Source organism: Sphaeramia orbicularis, chromosome 19 (genome assembly GCF_902148855.1).
Source record: "Sphaeramia orbicularis chromosome 19, fSphaOr1.1, whole genome shotgun sequence".
NCBI classification, from domain to species: domain Eukaryota; kingdom Metazoa; phylum Chordata; class Actinopteri; order Kurtiformes; family Apogonidae; genus Sphaeramia; species Sphaeramia orbicularis.
This window is the reverse complement of record NC_043975.1, coordinates 2,659,406-2,679,835: the sequence shown is the minus strand read 5'-3', so window position 1 is coordinate 2,679,835 and position 20,430 is coordinate 2,659,406. Positions and strand designations below refer to the sequence as shown.

At 35.9% G+C, this 20,430-nt stretch overlaps 2 protein-coding genes, 1 long non-coding RNA gene and 1 pseudogene across 3 annotated transcripts in view; 2 read left to right on the top strand and 2 right to left on the bottom strand.

The window, feature by feature from the left end:
* LOC115410501 (1-phosphatidylinositol 4,5-bisphosphate phosphodiesterase delta-3-A-like) overlaps positions 1–3,339 on the top strand; it is a 39,018-nt pseudogene extending 35,679 nt beyond the window's left edge.
* A 1,676-nt stretch (positions 3,340–5,015) lies between these two features.
* LOC115410295 (uncharacterized) lies at positions 5,016–8,057 on the top strand. Its single transcript, XR_003934078.1, has 2 exons — positions 5,016–5,944; positions 7,483–8,057. It is a non-coding gene; the product is annotated as an uncharacterized LOC115410295 (long non-coding RNA).
* A 1,242-nt stretch (positions 8,058–9,299) lies between these two features.
* On the bottom strand, positions 9,300–15,125 carry LOC115410294 (gastrula zinc finger protein XlCGF57.1-like). The gene is made up of 2 exons (XM_030121892.1): positions 14,820–15,125; positions 9,300–12,720 (listed from the first exon to the last, which is right to left on the bottom strand). The coding sequence occupies exons 1-2, from the start codon at positions 14,971–14,973 to the stop codon at positions 11,072–11,074; spliced, it is 1,803 nt and encodes a 600-aa protein (XP_029977752.1). The 5' UTR covers positions 14,974–15,125; the 3' UTR covers positions 9,300–11,071.
* A 4,396-nt stretch (positions 15,126–19,521) lies between these two features.
* LOC115410734 (microfibril-associated glycoprotein 4-like) overlaps positions 19,522–20,430 on the bottom strand; it is an 8,505-nt gene continuing 7,596 nt past the window's right edge. Inside the window, exon 7 of the mRNA XM_030122513.1 lies at positions 19,522–20,029. Coding sequence (XP_029978373.1) covers positions 19,776–20,029 — 254 coding nt within the window. The 3' untranslated portion in view covers positions 19,522–19,775. The remainder of the gene's footprint in view (positions 20,030–20,430) is intronic.

Below are 20,430 nucleotides of genomic sequence, written 5' to 3'. Positions count from 1 at the left end.
TGTTGGCGTTAGTGTTTCCTGAGCGCCGGTCGACCCCGGTTAACCCCGTCTCACCCCCCTCCCCCTCCCCCTCCCTCTACAGGGTACCGCCACGTCCGCCTGCTGAAGCTGGACGGCTCCAGCCTTTCCCCGGCCTCCATCTTCATCCACGTTAAGGTCACGCCCGGGCAGAGCAGTCCCTCAAAGTCACCCAGGAAGTCTCCGGCCCGGTCGCCGACCAAGTCCACCTCAAAGAAACCCTGATTCCACCCCCTGACTACAGCGGCGCGGGTTCAGGAAAACATCCGGTAGCATCAGACGCATTTCCACCGCAGGAAGCTCAGGCTAGTGTTTGGTTGGTGCGTGTCTACAACAGGAACCACCCCCGCAGATCAAATTACAGGAACCTTTATGGGGTCTACTTCGGGGTAGGTACTTCAGAAGTCCTGGGCAGAGCTTGAAGGTTTACTCGAAGCTGATTGGATAAAAACTAAAGAAAGAAAGAAGAAAGAAGCGGCAGAAGTCGAGTAATAGTAAATAGTAGATTATGGGAATATCAACGAATTAGGGATGCACCGATCCGACTATTTCAGTTCTGATGTCGATACCGATGCTGGGACCTTGTGTATCGGTCAATACCTGATACCGATCTGATATCATTGTTGATTCAGAGCAGAAGGTCTCAACTGGGGGGGGTCGTGAGTGACATCATCATGTGTTCGGGTGCGTTAGCAACTACTGTTATACATCACAACAGTATAACTCACCCCACCCCACCCCCGGTCACAAATTTTTATTTTTTTTTGGGTGGGGGGTGGGGGGGCAGGTTTCTCACAGCTTTATCTACAGACCTATATAACCCACCACGTCCTCCAAATACAGGTCTTTTGGGTTACTTGAAGAATTACGTTTGGCATGCGTGACATAGCCCATGTCGTAAAAATTTAAAGGGAAAGGATCGGTCTTACTGTTCGGTTGCTTTTCCAGATCTCTTATCCAGCCAAAATGTTGATATCGGGGCCCATATCCCATCCTAATGTCGGATCGGTGCAACCTTACAACGGATTTTACAAGTGAAGGAATAATGTTCGATAAGTGGACCGACGCAGAAGTCCAGGCACTGCTTGTATTCTACGGCCAAATCGGTCGCGCAATGATCGCAACTGAGGCCCTGTCCATACGAAGACAGTTTCGGTCGTATCCGCAAAAGTTTTGTATCGGATAGGCCTTTCATCCAAACGAAACCGGTGTTTTCAGTCACTGAAACTGAAACTTTTTGAAACCGGATCCCAGAGCGGATACATTTGAAAATGCCGGTTTTGCGTCTTTCTCTGTACGACCAAACCGCATCTTTTCTTGGCATGGCCTGAGTAAGTCATCGTTGGGTCCGACACGGCAACCGATAGGGACGAGTCATTGGACGTTCCTGTAAATTAAGCCCCTCCCCGCTTGTACTTGAAGTTCCTGTGGTGGAAATGCACCTATAGTGTCCTCAAACCTACGACAGAAACTAGAAACAACACGAAGGATGTTGTCGATGTTTGGGGGGTTGATGCGGGCGGATCAGACCTTCCGCCTGTGATGAGTTTGTCCGTCCTGGTCCAAAAGCATCAGTCGTTCTCGTGTATTTTGTTGAAACAAAACGCCAAATTATACCGACTGAACAGTAGGTTTGAAGATGCTCCGATGTTACATTCACACTGCAGGTAAAAGTTTCCTAAATCTGACATTTTTTTGCCCATATTTGACCCAGTCCATTGTCATATCGGCGATATCCTAAAATAACTGCCCAGGTGATTTTATCAGATTTTTTTGGGAAACACAAAAAACATAACTAGAAATTGAAGATTTGATGATTTAGGCGAAAAAGCCTTATTTGTCAAAGAGTGACTTTTAGGAAAGTGACGATACGTGGTTCTAAATCGGATACATGTTTTTAATGTGACGTCAGTCTGAACAGTCATGTCGCATTTCATCCGATTTTTACGTCGTTGAAATCCGACAGACGTCACAATTCTGCGCTTGGAAAGACCCTTATTTACTTCCTTCAACACAGTGTGACGTCAGGACTGTAGACTGTTCACACATGGGTCTGAAGACATCGCGTTTACATTATAATGTGAAGAAACACGCAAAAAAAAAAAAAAAAAAATCTGAATTGAGCATTAAGACCTGTAGTGTGAATGTAGAGTCAGATACTGCGACGAAAATGCCCAACTTTGTGAATCCAATCAAATTCTTCTTTGATGGCGAGAATTTTCTGAAAAGACGGTGGAAGGAAGAACGTGGGGATACTACGAAACATCAACAACAAAAGCTTGTACTGAAGCGAAACACAAACACAGCTACCTGCCACTGTGACCATTTACAGATTTATGAGGGTCTTTAAGGAACTGTCTGAGAACCGGACGAAAGAACCGAGATGGAAACGCAGAGTCAGACACAAAACAGACAAAAAAAAAAAAAAAAGTGAAACCTAGGACCTGATCATCTGGTATGTGTGGAGACGAGTCTAAAACACCTTCGACGACAAAAAAACAGACGAAAATCCTCCAGTTGCTCAGACGTAACTCAATAACTGACCTCTAAAAGGTTCGTCCACTCATTTAATCGCATCTTTAGAGCTTAAAGTTCTAGTGTCTTGTTGATGCTCGGCAGGAAGTTTCCTCCTCGACAGTTTTCATCTAAATCTTTTCGTGTTCATTCCCATCATCGTTGAATTCACAGCGGTATCGTACATTTGTCTGGTACCTGACGTCTCCTGCTGCCGGGGTGAGTTTATCCAATCAGCACTTGGACGCGTGTTCGTCCGAAAACAAACACATTAGCATGATTTAATATAAGCAAAACAGAAACAGTTCAATTAAATACTATCTAGCAAGAAAAAAAAAAACCCTACATATAGATGATATGCGATGAAAGTTTCTAAATATGATGCATTCAGTGACTTTAGAAATCAGTCACCTTTTTGAACCTGCCTGCAAACAGCATGGTGCTAAATACAATCTGCATTTATAGTCCATTAGTCGACGTTGTAACCCTTTAACCCTTTGTAACTGTCTGTCTTTTTAATGTACGTGTCATCGATACGGTCAGAAACGCCTGCTGCCATCTGATCTAACCTACTAACCCAGACCCGTTTAAAACCACGTCGCCACCGTCCAACTTCTACAGAACGTATTCCTTTAAAAAACAGAATCTGCAGAATGTGTTTTGACACGGATCAGTCTGGTACAGTTTGGAATCAAGTTAAGTTTAAGGCTCAGAAAAGGCTGTATGTCCGATAATAACACATAAATATACAAAACTGTGTAAAAGTCTGATTCCACCTTTATCAAACATATTTAATTCTCATGTTTTTTTCTTCACATACAAAAGGAAAATACAGGAAAACGTGTGCAACAGCTTTAAAAAGACAAAAAAACCTGAACTAAATGTGTTATAAAGGTTAAAGTCACTATTAATGTGACCTTTGACCCCATGACAAGAAACAGAGCAAACAATTAGAAACATCTGACCTGAGCTGAATCAAACCTGATTATTACTGACATTATCATTATTATTGTTATGAATTCATTTATTGGCTCAATTTGTTGATTATTTTACTAATTTTCTTGATTATTTTGTTCTCTTTTTTTTTCGATTTGTTGATTATTTTTGTTTGTTTTGTGGTTATTTTTAAATTTTTTTGGATGATTTTGTTTGATTACTTGGTGTTTGTTTTCGTATTTTGTTAAATTTTTGTTGATTTTTGTTCAATTTTTCAAAATATTTTATTCTTTTTGTCGATTAAACTGAAATAAATGTGTTCTAAAGTTTGAAGTCACTATCAGTGTGACCTTTGACCCCATGACAAGAAACAGAAGAAACAGAAACATCGGATGTATGTTGAATCAGTCCTGATTATTATTACTATTACAATTTATTGGCACAATTTATTGATTATTTTGCTAATTTTCTTTCATTTTCTTGATTATTTTTTTCATTTTTGTTCAATTTGTTGATTATTTCTCATTTTTTGTTAAATTTGTTGACTATTTTGTTTGTTTTTTGGGTTATTCTTTACATTTTGTTGATGATTTTGTTCATTTTGTGTGACTATTTGGTTTGTTTTTGTATTTTGTTCATTTTTTTGTTCATTTTGTTGGTCATCTTTTTTCATTTTTCTTCAATTTTTCAAATATTTTATTCTTTTTGTTGATTATTTTGTTCCTTTTGCTGATTTTTTTTTTTTTTTCATTTTTTTCACATATTCACACTGACATTAAAACAGTTAGACTCCTGAAAATTACTCAACATTTGGTAGTTTTGAGCATTTATGCAGAAAAATATATCGATGATGTTGTAGCGGAGGGTGTAAAAAGCATGAGTCGTGTATAATAGACCTGTAAAAGTAACTGACATTAGATTAAAAAATGTCAAAAAATAAACATTCATGACATAATCTGTAACACAGACATGATGATCAGTAAATCAACAAATAAAAATGACAAAAATGGACAAAATTGGCCTGAGGACTAACGTAAATTTCTAAGTCTGTACCAGACTGAGAGTCAGATCGATACTGGTTTATTCTTTTGTAATTATCTACATTTAATCATAAAACCAGTGGTGAGTTTGACCAAATCAGGGAGTGTTCATATTATGAGTCTGTAATAATAATAATACTATGAGTCTAGTTTATTGTGATACTTTTTCTGCACCAAAGTGTCCAGATTTATTCCGCTTTAACCTGTAGAGTTTGTGTAATATGTTATTTTGCTGCTGAAGAAAAAATGATGAATTACCGTAAAATCTGTGAAGTGAGTCTGACGTGAAAAAAGTACAAAAATATGACAACAAATTAGGTTCAATCTGAGAATCTAATGAAACAGTGCAGCTGCATGAATCCATGTATCATTCGTTCTTTTCATATTCAATTGAAAATCCACAGTCGGAAAACAAATAAATGAGTCGTTATTTCATTATTCACGTACAAATCAAAAATCAAAAAACGGGTTGTTTTTCATTCTTTCGATTGTAAGTAATGTATATATCAAAAATAAACTGTCCATTTCATGACAATAAAATGTCAACATGCAACCCCACATTTGGTCCATTTACTTATTTCCAATATTTAATTTGTGCGTACAATCGAAACAATGAAAAACTGGTTTTTTGATTGTTGATTTGTACATAAATAATGAAATGACTCATTTTTTCGTTTTTCAATTGTGGATTCTCAATAGAATAAGAAAAGAATGGATGATACACGGATTTGCATGGACGAATGTTTACTTCAACGAGACACAGTAATATATTACAATAATTACATACAAACATATATGAAATATTGATAATATTGTAATAATTTTAGTCCAAAATGGGGCAAAAATCCAGAATTTAGAGTCAGATACGACACATTAAACACAACTAAACCTCCAGAATCCACAGATGAAAATAAATTCTACCTCAAAACATCATTATATGATGTTTTCAACGAGATGCGACAAAATCATGGGATGTATTTTTGAGTATTAGAAATCCCACAGTTGTACATGATGAACACAAGCGGTCACGGACGGGTCTAAAACCAAAGGTAGATCTGTTTCCCAGCAGATGATTCGACTGTTTTGACTCAAATCAAAAATATCTGCTGTTGAAAAGGTCGAATAACTGATTTAATATATGTTTCATGGTAAAAAAACAAAAAAACAAAACTGTACCTGTAGTGGGAGGTCCTGTTGTAGAAACGGCAGGTCGTGTTGCGTTCAGGGTCCCTCCTCAATTAGGACAGGTCGGCTTCATCACATGAACGAAAGCCGGAGCTCGTTACCGTCCCATCGTAATGAAAAAAAAACAAACGCTGCAACAATTCACCGTCAGGACTCGAAAACGAACAGAATGGACACAAAAGAACCTCCAACACACGTGGAATCATAACATCAACTGTGTCAAACAATCAGAAAAAACAAGACTTAAAGGGGTCGTATTTATCTGAACCCACTGTTATTAGTCTGTGCTTCATTTCTTTGTGTATTTGGACCCAAATAGTTCATACAGTTTGAATTTGAACCCTCCAGCTGCTGCAAAACTATCTTTAGATTCATTTAGACAAAAATCCAGTGGATTTCTACGACCTGTTTGAATTCCTGCTTAATTTGTTACGTTTATAATTAGTTACAGAACTAGTACGTCACCACACTCGCACATATAAGGTCCAGACTTCAGACGAACATTTCTCCCAGTACAAGATAATTACTTAAAATGTTCAGTTGTCGGTTGAACGGGACAGCAGCTCAGCCAATAACCTGGAGGGGGCGGGGCCTGAAGTGGCTCCTGTGCATTTAAAGGGCCAGCGCTCCAAACCACCTTTCTGGTGTCATTACACTGCAAAACTCCAAATCTTACCAAATGTATTTTTCTCATTTCTAGTCTAGTCTAGTCTTGAATTAAGCAAAAATAAATAAATAAATAAAAAATCTTGAATTAAGTAAAAAAAAATTGTGAATTAAGCAAAAATCTTGAATTAAGCAAAAAAGAAAAATCTTGACTTAAGGAAAAAAAACTTGAATTAAGCAAAATTTTTGAATTAAGCAAAAAAATCTTTAATTACGCAAAAAAATCTTGAATTAAGAAAAAAACTTGAATTAAGCAACAATCTTGAATTAAGCAAAAAAATAAATAAATCTTGGATTAAGTTTAAAAAAAAAAAGAAATCTTGAATTAAGCAAAAATCTGGAATTAAGCAAAAAAAAATCTTGAATTGAGAAAAAAAAACGAATTAAGCAAAAATTTTGAATTAAGCAAAAAACCTTTAATTACGCAAAAAAATTCTTAAATTAAGAAAAAAAAAACCTTGAATTAAGCAACAATCTTGAATTAAGCAAAAAATAATCTTGAATTAAGCAAAAATCTTGAATGAAAAAAAACTTGAATTAAGCAAAAATTTTGAATTAAGCAAAAAAATCTTTAATTACGCGAAAAAAATCCTGAATGAAGCAAAAAAAAAATCTTGAATTAAAAAAAAAACTTCAATTAAGCAAAAAATTTGAATCAAGCAAAAAATCTTTAAGAGAAAAAAGCTTGAATTAAGAAAAAAAACTTGAATTAAGCAACAATCTTGAATTCAGCAAAAAAAAAAAAAAAAAATCTTGAGTTAAGAAAAAAAATCTGCCCATGGAACAGGTGAAAATGATCTTGGTCAGATTTGTTGAAATCAGATTTTCTAGATCTATTGTCTATAAATCAGTTCTTATATTTCACTGAAAAGTTCCTCTAGGTGATTCTGTCTGATTTTCAGTGTGATCAGATATTTGGACTAGAAATGACAAAAATACACTTGGCCAGATTTAGATTTTTTACAGTGTACTCAGAAATAGTGTTGCAGATGGACCTGTGGAGTTGAATGAATGCAGACTTCAGAGCTATGCAGAGCATTTACAGTTGATGGAGACCACAGGGAAATGATTTAAAATGAAGAATTCTATTTTTTAGAAAAAAGCTAAATATCACTCCTTTAAGAAAAGCTGCAAAAAAAGCTGAAATATTTTACCTCAAATGATGCGAATTCCCCCAAAAGCCAAATGGAAAACCCCCGAACCCGTCCAGAATGCAGACTAGTCTAGTTTCTGCCTGTCTGACATGCTGTTAAAACCATTACTTTTATAATAGTTAGCGTCGTGTTTTATGCTAAAAGAGACTTAAATCTATTTTTAGCTGCAAGTTTTTGCGTTGGATTACAACTTTGTGTAAACATTTAGACCTTTTTTTATATATGGACTTTTATCGTGTAGCGCTGCAATATAATGAACATGTGCACTAGATAGATCTGCTGCCTTATCGTTAGCTTTTAGAGGATATTTACATAGTTATCGTACGCTTTACATAGAAGTGGCATCGATTTGTATCGTTGTTAGTGTTTGTTTTACGTTGTGTTACGCAGACTGATGATCCTGAAAGGTTCACTTTGTAAGATTTAGCTGCAGAAATTGGAAGTAATGTAGGTTTTCGTTAGTGCTAGAAAGTAAGCGTTGTGTTTGTTTAACATCGGAATGAGTCAGAAAGGAGGAGACTGTCGCGTTTTTACCGAATCTCCATAAAACATCCACTTTATCTTTATTTTTTTAGTTGTTTTATAGTGTTGAATCGAATGGAAAAGCCTCATGTTCGAGTATCCGAACCCGCAGTACCATTAACGTCCACTAGAGGCTCCGAATACCAGTTGACCTCATTCGTAGCGTTTAATTAGACTATTGTCTTTGTGCGTCAGCGATTTATTGTTTAATCACGTCTCCGCCACTACAATAGGTGGCGATATTCACTCTGTTAGCTTGTTAAGCTACACTCCCAGACCACAATAGTTAATAGCGAGCTAGCACGTTAGCAACCCAGAGCTAAAACTGGAACCACAATGGACAACAATGCTAATTTATGCATACCGTCTTTTTTTGTTTTAACTTCTGTTTACATGTAGGAGTAAATCGCATTTAAATCGCATTATCTGGGTTCAATCACGATTTCAGTCAAGCTAACGTTTACATATACTTTTAAAGTCCAGTTTTAGTCAGACTAATGTAATAATTCGGGGTTTTTTTGTAGGCGTCATTTAAAACCTACTGACTGTTAGCATGTGGTTGTTTAGCATTAGCTTAGTCATTTTACTCCCCAGTTCTGTCCCTGGGTACCCATCAGCCAATGCAGGTCAAGAGGAAATAATGCGATTTATCTCATCACAGCGGATATGATACAGCAAACATTTAGTCCTCGAATCTGAAAATTAAAAAGCATAACTCGCTTTGTTAATCCTGTACTAAATTTAGTCTGCGTTTTACCCATCCTAATAAACAAAGCACCTAGCATTAGCATTAGCGAATAGAATCAGAATCATCTTTATTTGCCAACTACGTTAACACATACACGAAATTGTTTGCCAGTAAATTATAAATACAAGATATAATTTTAAAAAAGTCAGAATATAAAAATAACTCTGTATGCGTTAGCATTAGCAATTAGCATTAGCAATTGGAATCAGAATCATCTTTTTTCGCCAAGTACGTTAACACATACAAGAAATTCTTTCCCAGTAAATTATAAAAACAAGACATAATTTTTTAAAAATTAAGAATATAAAAGTAACTCTGTGTACGTTAGCATTAACGATTAGCATTGGCGATTAGAATCAGAATCATCTTTTTTCAGCAAGTACATAAACACGTACAAGAAATTCTTTGCCAGTATATTTTAAATAAAAGATATTTTTAAAAAGTAATATAAAAGTAACTTTGTATATGTTAGCATTAACGATTAGCATTAGCAATTAGAATCAGAATCATTTTTTATTGCCAAGTACGTAAACACATACAAGAAATTATTTGCCAGCAAATTATAAATACAAGCTATGATGTTTACAAAGTAAACAAGAGTCTGAAATAAAGTCTATATACATTAGCATTAGCGATTAGCATTAGCAATTAGCATTAGCACTTTGATTACAATCCTGGATGTGACGTTTGGAAAACTATCTTCACTTTCCTTAAAACAGGATCAGGTTCATGGAATAAAGGTTAAAGGTGTTGGGAATAACAACATGGCTGCCGCTGAATGTTACAAACTGAACCTTTAAGAGGTTTTTTTTTTTTTTCTATTTTGTGGAGGAGGTCGTTTTAGATCCATTTTATATATTTAATGAAGTATTTTGGATATTTTATCTTACGTTTTCGACTTGAAGGACGTTTTCTTTTTACTGAAGGATCATTTTTTTGTCAAAGTATTACATGATGATGACGTCGGATGCCAATGTTTATAATAATAATAATAATAATATTAATCGTATCTGAACCTCTGTCCGGTAATATTGCACTTACTTCCATGAATCAGGACCTTTGTGTTTTTGAAGCTGTAGCGATGCTAAGTGTTTTTTATATTTATTGGATTCAACCGTAGCGTTAATGACCCTGATGAAGTTTATTTAAACAGGTCGTGTTTATGCAAATAATAGAAACACAATAGAAGAAAACAACAGTGTTTGTCTTTGTTTTGTTTGTTTTTTTTTACAGTGGAAAAGATGTCATTAAAAGCAAACTTTCAGTATTAAACTCTGTCACTGTCATTATTTACTGTCAAGATTTAACGAATTAATAATTAATGTGAAGAAAAACGGAAAAATAAGACGATAACTGCTTTTAACAGGAGGTTTTTGTTGGTTGGGATTTTTGTATTTTCCGTAGGAAGAGTTTACTGTTTGTCTTTTACATCAGCTGTTTTGTTTCATAATCCTCCTCTTAATGTTTTATGTGGAGGATTTTTACGGCATTTTCATTTTGTGTCATCTTGACGCGTTTTGCATAATTTTTGTGTCTTTTGCGTTTGTGGTATTTTTTTAAAATCTGGTTGCATTTTTTGTGTCATTTTCATCATGAGTCATTTTTTGTCATTTTCTTTTTTCTTTCTGTTAAGGTTTTTTGTGCTATTTTTGTGTTTTTTGTTTTTTTTAAATCTGGGTTGTTGTATTTTGCGTAATTTTCATTTCCTGACATCTTTGACATTGTTTTGGTCTGTTTTGTTCATGTCTCCTCACATTTACGTCACAGGATACAGTGTTTTTTTTCCTACTGATTTGCATTAATTCCACGACTGAACCAGGTTTTTCATTCAAGAATCCTGAACAATGCAGTAAAATATTCAACGTTTAACCTTTTATCAGGTGAAGGAATTTTAATTAACATCATTAACAGACGTTACATGATGATTAATGTGTAGAAACGTTGAGGAAACAATGTCTCACTTCACTGTTCATTAAATATTTCAAACCACCGACTAAAGTGAAGCTGTGCCTTTGAGTCTTTCTTCTCACTTCACTTTCAAACCCAGTTTGGACCAAAGATTCACAATGAGACGAGCTGCAACTTTCAACAACTGGAACATCCTGAAAACCAAACAAACTCTGACCAATGAGAGGAGAGGAAACAAGGCCATGACCGCGAACCAACGAACATTCCACTGTGACGTCATCGTTTGTATCCCACGGCCCGTTTCCATCCACACCAACACACTTACACAAACTCAACAATCGTTCCTCTTTATGTTTTCTTTAACGTTAGCGTCACCAATGTCATTGTCTGTCAGAGTTTAGATTCGACTGACGTTGGTCCTCTTCGGCGTCTGTTTGTCCATGTTCGTCTGGATCTAAACTCCCGCTGCCGTCGTCTTTACTGTGAGCGTTGTCCACACACGCGCTCGGTCTTCTGGGTTTCGTGTGGATCCTCATATGCGAGCGAACATGAGCTTTCTGTGCGAATGGTCTCCTGCAGATCGGACAGCTGAATGGTTTCTCTCCGGTGTGAGTTAACATGTGAGTGTCGGCGTGAACCTTCTGCGTGAAACTCCTCTTACAAACCGGACAACTGAAGGGTTTCTCTCCCTTGTGACGCATCACGTGATTGAGTAAGTTCTGCTTCTGGGAAAATCTCTCGTGGCATATTGTGCAACTGAATGGTTTCTCTCCCGTGTGAGTCAACATGTGAGTCCTGATGTAATATTTATTCTTAAAGCTTTTCTTACAAATGGAGCAGCTGAATGGTTTCTCTCCGGTGTGGACTCTCACGTGACCCAGTAAAATCGACTTCTGGGCAAATCTCATGCCGCATACTGAGCAACTGTGTGGTTTCTCTCCGGTGTGAGTCAACATATGTCTGCTGATGTTGTTCTTGTGTGCAAAGCCTTTCTGACAAACTGGACAACTGAACGGTTTTCCTCCCGTGTGAATGGCCATGTGCTTCAGTAACTTTGGCTTCTGAGAAAATCTTTCGTCACATATTGTGCAACCGAATGGTTTCTCCTCAGTATACGTTAACATGTGCTCCTCAATATTAACTTCATGTGTGCAAACTGAACAATTCACAGGTTTCTCTTCAATGTGAACTTCGATGTGTCGATTCAAATTAGATCTACGACCAAATGTTTTCATGTTTACTTCATCGCACATAGTGCAACCGAATGGTTTCTCTCCTGTGTGAGTTAACATATGTTCCTGAGCATTATTTTTATGTGCAAAGCTTTTCTTATAATCTGAACAATCCAACGCTCTGTCTCCCATGTGGACTTTCATGTGTCGAAGTAAAACCGCCTTCCGAACACATCGTGTACCACATACTGTGCATGTGTAGTGTTTTTCTTTTGTGTGTGTTAGCATGTGTTCCTTAACATTGTGTTTATGTGAAAAACGTTTCTTACAAACTGAACAGCTGAAGGGTTTCTCTCCGGTGTGGACTCTCATGTGTCTTTTCAGATTTGACGTCTGGCCAAACACTTTCCCACATTCGAAGCACTGGTGTGTTTTTGTTTTACATCCTCCCTCTTTTACAGGGGGGTCATTTGTGTTTTTGTTGGAATGGGACTGTGGTTCGCTGCTTTGCATCCAGTCTTCGCTGTCCTCAGTGTCTGAAGACTCGGCCTTACCGTGGGTTCGCATTCCTATGTATCGTTCTGGTTCTGATCGGCCGTCCTGTCTGTCTGGTTCCTCACGTCGTCTCTGATGAAGCCGTAAAAACTGAAGGTCCTCCTCGTCTTCTTCACTCTTCACAGGGACTCGACTGGATGGAGACGTGGGGAAATCCTCCTCCTCCAAACCTTGATGCTGATCCACTTCCTCATTAATCCACGTTTCCTCATGTTCTTCTTTAACGTGAACCGGATCTGGGTCGACCTGGTCCTTCTGGTCCTGGGAAGCCTCTTCTTTAATCACAGACAGAAGACGATCATCTAGACAGAGGATAAAACACATACATGAGGCCCAGGTCCAGCCAAAGGGAACATCAGCGTCAAACATTAAAGTTTCATCTGTCATTTCTCAAATAGACTCATTTTTTTAGCTGAAGAACTGTATTTTATGGAACTGTTTACAACACGGGTGTCAAACATGTGTCCTGGGGGCCAAAACCGGCCCGCCAAAGGTTCCAATCTGGCCCGTGGGATGAATTGGCGAAGTGCAAGTTAGGGCATCAATGTCAAAAATAATACCATAATAACATAATGACAATGCCAATTTTTTTCTCTTGGTTTTAGTACAAAAAAACCCATTAAATTCTGAAAATATTTACATTAAAAACTCTTCCTTAACAATAACATGTGAATAACCTGAACAAATATGAACAACCTGAAATGTCTAAAGAAAATTCAGTGCAATTTTAACAATATTTGGCCTGTTACTAAATGTTTAGTGCCGTCGTAGATCTAATCTGTAATGCACATGTAACCTAGAAATCAGGGGTGTCAAACTCATTTTCTTCCTGGGGGGGGGGGCACATTCAGCCTAATTTAATCTGAAGTTGGCCGGACCAGTAAAATAATAGCATGATAACCAATAAATAATGACAACTCCAAATGGTTTTAGTGCAAAAAAAAAACATTCAGTTATACCAGTATTTACATTTACAAACTATCCAAACAAAAAGGATGTGAATAACCTGAAAAAAATGAAATTTATAAAGAAATATAAGAACAATTTAATCAATATTATGCCTTCTCTGATTTTTTTTTTTTTTTCACTAATTTTTTCTCATTTTAAAATACATTTTCCTGAAAATATAAGTAATTACCTGCCGAAAAAAATATAAGTTTGGTGTAGATTATTGTCATTTAATTTTTTTTGACCACATGTTAACCTTCCCTTGACTTCAAAGTTATCCTTCTGACATGTAAACTCCTTCCAGGTTTGGTGTGGAACCCATCGGATCCACTTGTGTTACATGCAGAACCTGAACATTTAACCTCCTAAGGCCCACATTTGTGGACAAGAGTTTCACAACTTAATACAAAAAAAAGAAAAGAAAACTGTCCACCACAAAGGACATTTGATAAAAAATTTAAAAAAAAACAGAAAAAACTGTTGCATCATGATGTTCCCAATATAGGCAATTTTTTTAAATTAAAAACAAAAAAGCTTGTACTTTGCTGACATTTCCTGGGTCTTAGGAGGTTAAACACTAATAAATTGCAAGTGATTTTGCAACAGTGATCATTTTTGTGAAACACTGCCTTGAATATTTACTTTGATTCCCAAAATGCACCTGTGAGAGAATAACAAGATATTCGAAAAAAAATCGTAGCACAAAATTTTCGTGTCCTTTTAACTGTGTTACATGCAGATTTTTGTTTAAAAATAATATTAAATCATATAAAAATGTGTTTTATCTGAAAAAGAGTTTCTCTTTTATCTCAGTAAATATTTCTTTTTAAACAGACCCAAAGTGTTTCCAAACTTGCTTCCTAACATTCGTCTACATCTGGTTTGAATGTTTCGCCCCATGTCCTGTTTCTCGGTCCAGTTTCAGAGAATGCACTTACTCTGATATTATCTGAAGACATTTTCGAAATAACAAAAGAGTAAATGAATAAAGATCACTGAGACCAACTGGAGCTGCAGTGATTTACCATAAACAGACCAACTACATTCATCATCAGCTAAAAGTGTGGTTTATAATTTTTTATTTATCTTTTTTTTTCCCCAAGTGTAAACTCTCTGCTTCAGTTTCTTTTTCTCTTTCCTCCTTGGTGACACTAAACTATGAATCTGTGGGACATTTTTCACCATTTTCTGACCTTTTATAACCAAACAACTAATAAATTAACCTGGAAATGTCTCTACTGGACATAATCAGTTGCAGTGTTTTAACCCAAGGGTTTAGTATTATGTTTAAGGTGTTTAATATTGGATTTACACAGAAAAATCACAGTTTCATGTCTGTTTAAAGGTGTAAATAGTGTTTTAGATGTGTTTACCCTGAGTTAATCTGGAGGGGGGCCAAACCCAGAGGTGAAAGCCTTTAAATGTGTCTGTTTTTAGGAGGTCAGTGCTCCACCTGTTCTGCTGAACTCCACCTTCGGCTGGAAAACTGCAGCTGCTTCGGCTTCATTTTCCTCCGGTGAATGATAAAGTTCCTCCGTCAGCTTTAAAATCTCCTCCGGAGGTTGTCGCCGCTTCACAGACGTCCTCAGCGGTTGAACTGCGGACATTTTCACACATTACACCCACAGTTCATGCATAAAAGCCGCTCAGACACACGTTTAGTCCTCATCACTGTCTGTTATGACCGGAAGGCTAGGCTAACAAACTGCTAGCAAACAGCACTTCTTCTTCTACTGCTGCTTTTATGTGTCCTTCTTCTTCTTCTCTCTGTAAAAGTGTAGAGCCACACTCATTAATATCATGGCAGAATATTTTTTTTGTTTTTGAGACATTAAAATAATTTTAATATATGACGATACTAACTGTAAAAGTTTAGCATATTCTGTTGCTAGTGTTATTATTATTTTTTAATTGAACTTGTGAAAATTACAAACTCTCAACAAGGACATTAATACTATATTATATGGCAGAATATTTACCATTTGTCTCCAAAATTACAACTTTGGGTTTATTTTGATTTTTTTAGATGATACGTGACTGAAACATCCATAGATCCTCCATTCTGTCCTGTTTTACTGATAGGAAAAGCATAATGACTAACCTGTGGCTAATTAGCCTAATCTGCGGTCACGTGTATCAACGTAAGACAATAAAATCACTTCCCTGACGTCACTTCCCTATTAAGGTTTACGTCAGGTTTTGTTTAATATCATTTTATTTATTTATTTTTATTTATTAATTTATTCAATTTTTTTGGTTGTATTCACATTTTTGTATGTTATATTGTTGAATAATAAATAAATTCTTGAATGAAAAAGACAGTTACTTTAAAAAAAAAAAGTCATTATTATCCTTCTTCTTCTTCTGTCAGTAAAAGTGCAGAGCCACACTCGTTTTACCGCTATTGATATCATGGCAGAATATTTTTTCGTTTTTGAGGCATTAAAATAATTTTACTATATGACGATACTAACTGTAAAAGTTTAGCATATTCAGTTGCTAGTGTTATTATTATTATTATTATTATTATTACTATTATTTTTTTTTTTTTTTTTTTTTTTTTAAATTGAACTTGTGAAAATTACAAACTCTCAATGAGGACATTAATACTATATTAATATGGCAGAATATTTACCATGTGTCTCCAGAATTACAACTTTGAGTTTATTTAGATTTTTTTAGATAATACGTGACTGAAACATCCATAGATCCTCCATTCTGTCCTGTTTTACTGATAGGAAAAGCACCCCCCCCCCCCCCCCCCCCAACTTTATTAATCAAAATCTGGTCATACATTCAAACGAATTCCATAGAAAAAGACTTTTTTTTTTCAGACTGAGCAACAACATCAACCTCATCTGAACAGTATTTGTGAAGAAAATTCTAATAAATAAATAAATAAATAACAAAATAAAGTCAGAGGTCTAATCAGAAATCAATACATTCAAATTTTCACAGTCAAGACTTGTTTGGTTTTTACATGTTTCAGTGTTTTTTTTTAAAGTTTGTTATTTCATTTTTTAAATTAAGAACAGTGGGTAGTTTTTCATAAATCTACATCTGTGTATAAATTGTTTATCCAGAATAATTAAAGTGTTACACATAATTTCTTGCCTATTTTTTTTTTTTCATTATAACTCCAAATTTAATGTTTTTATCCTCCAGTTTGAGCGATTGAGTGTCCTTCTCAGATGTCCATTCTTGAAATGCCGTCCAAAATGTCCTGGTGTGCTGACAGTAAAAGCAGAACGACTGACCTGAGGCTAATTAGCCTAATCTGCGGTCACGTGTATCAACGTAAGCCAATAAAATCACTTTCCTCCCTGAGTTTTTAAAAAATCTATCTATCTATCTATCTATCTATCTATCTATCTATCTATCTATCTATCTATCTATCTATCTATCTATCTATCTATCTATCTATCTATCTATCTATCTATCTATCTATCTATCTTTTTTTGTATTCACATTTTTGCATGTTATATTGTTAAATAATAAATAAATTCTTGAAAGGAAAAAAAAAGACAGTTACTTTTTAGAATTAATTATTGACTTTTCTATATTTTTTTTTTTTCTTCTCTGTAATATTTTACCCTTGAATTACCTCTACCTTTTGGTACTTTCTGTGTGCCTTGTTGTAAACTGAGACAGAGTGAACTCATCACAACACCACAGCTGCAGGATCAGCTTCTCCTTTATTGTATTTTTTTTTTTTTTTTTTTTTCATGCAGCAGATAAAGACTCAAAGCTCCGTCACAGTCAGAGGCTTCAGATCTACAGTTGATCTGACACAACAGTGACACTCAGTGGTGGATTTGAGTCATTACAACAGAGTTCCAGCTGCTGTTGGATCACACACTCAGACTGTGACTCCAGACTGAAACAGAAACAGGATCATTTCAACTGTTAACCCTTTCATACACAGTGGTCACTACAGTGGACAGCTGTTCTCTTCTATATGCATGGATTTTGTTGTTGTAGTTCCATATCAGCCGACACAGTGGACGCTCACGCTGCAAAAATCTAAATCTGACCAAGTGTATTTTTCTCATTTCTGGTCCAAATATCTCATCACACTTAAAATCAGACAGAATCACCTAAAGAGGAAGAAATCTTACCAAGATCATTTTCACTTGTTCCACTGGCAGATTTTTTTTTTTTGCTTCAATTAGGCAAAAAAAAAAAAAGTTACTCTTTAGGTAATTCTGTCCTATTTTAAGTGTGATGAGATATTTTGACTAGAAATGAGAAAAACTAACTGGGTAAGATTTAGATTTTTGCAGTGCATGCACCATCCCATACTGTTACTGTAACTTTACTGTTCTTAATAAACCTGATCTGCACTCACATGTTTGAGTGAAAATCAATTACTACTTATTGTTATTAAACTGTATTTAACAGAGTTTTTAAAAAACTTTGTTGTTGTTTTTTTTGCATATTATCTCCATGAAGTGAGTAATGACTAGTATTATTGTGTGTTAAAATGTGAGAAAACATCAGATTATCTGCATTAAAAATGTTTTCATTTCATAGTTTTCACACACTTTATCATTAAATACGTTTCTTTGCTTCAAAAATTTAAATCATGGCGTCCAGCTGAGTGGACATTTTGCAACTCCATGAAAAATGGGTTCATAAAAACAGCTTCTATCGCATCGCATTGTTTTTTTTTTAATGCCTCGAGGAATAAAAACACTCAGGAAAAAAAAGTCTTGATTACAGCTCTCACAAATCATGCATGAAAGGGTTAAATAACAGAATCTACAAACCTGTTTTCATTTAAAGACGAACATTTCCTGACGAGAAAAAACAGTTAAAGTTAAATTTAAGCTTTAAATCACATAATGTGTTTGGGTTCTTCTCTGAAACTGTTTTTATTTTAGTATCTGACACTTTTCACTCTGTTCAGACCCAATAATAAAAGGTAAATGTCGACAGATTTAACCCAGGATGGAACGAATGATGACCTCAGATAAAAGCAAAAAAATATATCCTCTTGTTCTGATCCATCCCATAATTAATGAATTTATAATCAAATACTGGGTCCAAAAATAGGACCCAAATATGGACATTAAATCTCCCTCGGTGTCAGTGCATTAGCTGTGTAAACATGTGTAAATGCTCTTCTACAGACTCTAAATACAGACACTGTGTTCACTGTGTGGATCCCAGTGGTTTTTCTGATCCACATGTGGGTTTGGCATCAGTCTCAGTCTCATTCCAGGTTTGGCATGGAACCCATCGTGTCCACTGGTGTTACACGCGGAACCGGAACATTTAAAACTGAACAAATTGCGAATGATTTTGCAACAGTGGTAATTTTTGTCAAACACTCTGCCTTGGATATTTACTTCGATTCCCAAAATGCACCTGTGAGAGAATAAAAAGAACTAAAAAAAAAAAAAGTAGCACGTAATTTTTTGTGTCCTTTTGACTGTGTTACATGCAGATTTTGTATGATGATTTGTAATTTGATATATTATATATATAAATATATATATATATATATATATATATATATATAAATATTGCTTTTACTTTAGATTATTATTTCAGTTATATCATATTTTTAATTCGTTTTTCTCTCTTTTTTGGCTTCTATCCTCTCCTGCACAATGATGTTACTCGTTTAAATGTTCTTTTTTATTATGTTTTTTCTTGCTCTTTATGATGTGCAAAAAAAAAAAAGCAAGAAAGAAAAAAGTTGAATAATGTAAAATAATAGAAAAAATAGTACCGCATAATTTTCATGTCCTTTTGACTGTGTTACATGCGGATTTTGTATGATGATTTGTAATTTGATTTTTATTTTTATTGCTTTTACTTTAGATTATTATTTCAGTTATATTTTGAATTCTTTTTTCTCTCTCTCTCTTTTTTTTTTTTCTTTTCCTCTTCCTGTGTATTATTTCCGGGGATGTACTCACATAAGTCTTTTCCTTTTTTGGCTTCTATCATCTCCTGCACCATGATGTTACTTGTTTGAATGTTGTTGTTTTTTACTTTTCTCTTGCTTTTTATGATGTGCAAAAAAAACTAACAAATTAAATAATGTAAAATAACAGAAAAAAATAGTACCACAAAATTTTCGTGTCCTTTTTTTACCGTGTTACATGCGGATTTTTTTTTTGTAGAAAAGTAATATGGAAATAATATAAAATGTGTTTTATCTGAAAAATAGTTTCTCTTTTATCTCAGTAAGTATTTGTTTTTAAATTAGACCCAAAGTGTTTCCAAACTTGCTTCGTAACATTCGTCTCCATCTGGTTTCTGCGTTTTTATCCTCATGTCCAGTTTCACAGAAGAACCCATTTCCCAGTTTGCCTGTAGAACCCGAACCACTGACAGCAGAACCTTTAGTTTGGACTTCTCCATCGTATGGGGGGGTTTTCTCGCGGTGCCGTCGGCTCTAGACCAGCGGGCGGATCATCATGATGAAGGTCTGGACAGAGTAGTAGTAGCCCTTCCAGGTGTACCAGAGCACCCCAGTGGAGGTCTGAGCCCCGTCCGCCCCCCACAGGTAAACCCCGTTTGGGTTGGCGTAGTGACAGCCGTTGTGCCAAAAGGCGCCCAGGTAAACTCTGGCACAGTTGGACCCATATTTGTCCTGGTCTTTGTCCCAGGTGGTGAACTTCATCCCACTGTGGTAACTCAGAGAGTCTCCTGGAAAAAAAAAAACAAATACAAACTGAGTGTCCTGGAAAAACACAAGTGACATGGACGAGAGTTCACAGCACACTGCAAAAAATTAAAATATTATCAAGTGCATTTTTCTCATTTCTAGTCCAACTAGAAAAGCACTCGGAGAGCGCAGACCTCCGCCAAGGCTCCCCCCCCCCCCCCCCCCCGTGGGCCCCCCCACGCCAAGGAGGTTATGTTTTTGCCAGGGTTTGTTTGTTTGTTTGTTTGTTTGTCTGTCCGTTAGTGTGCAACATAACTCAAAAAGTTATGGACAGATTTTGATGAAATTTTCAGGGTTTGTTGGAAATGGGCCCCCCCGTGGGGCCCCCCCACCCCCGATCACCACCAAAATTTAATCATTTCTTCCTTATCCCATTTCCAAC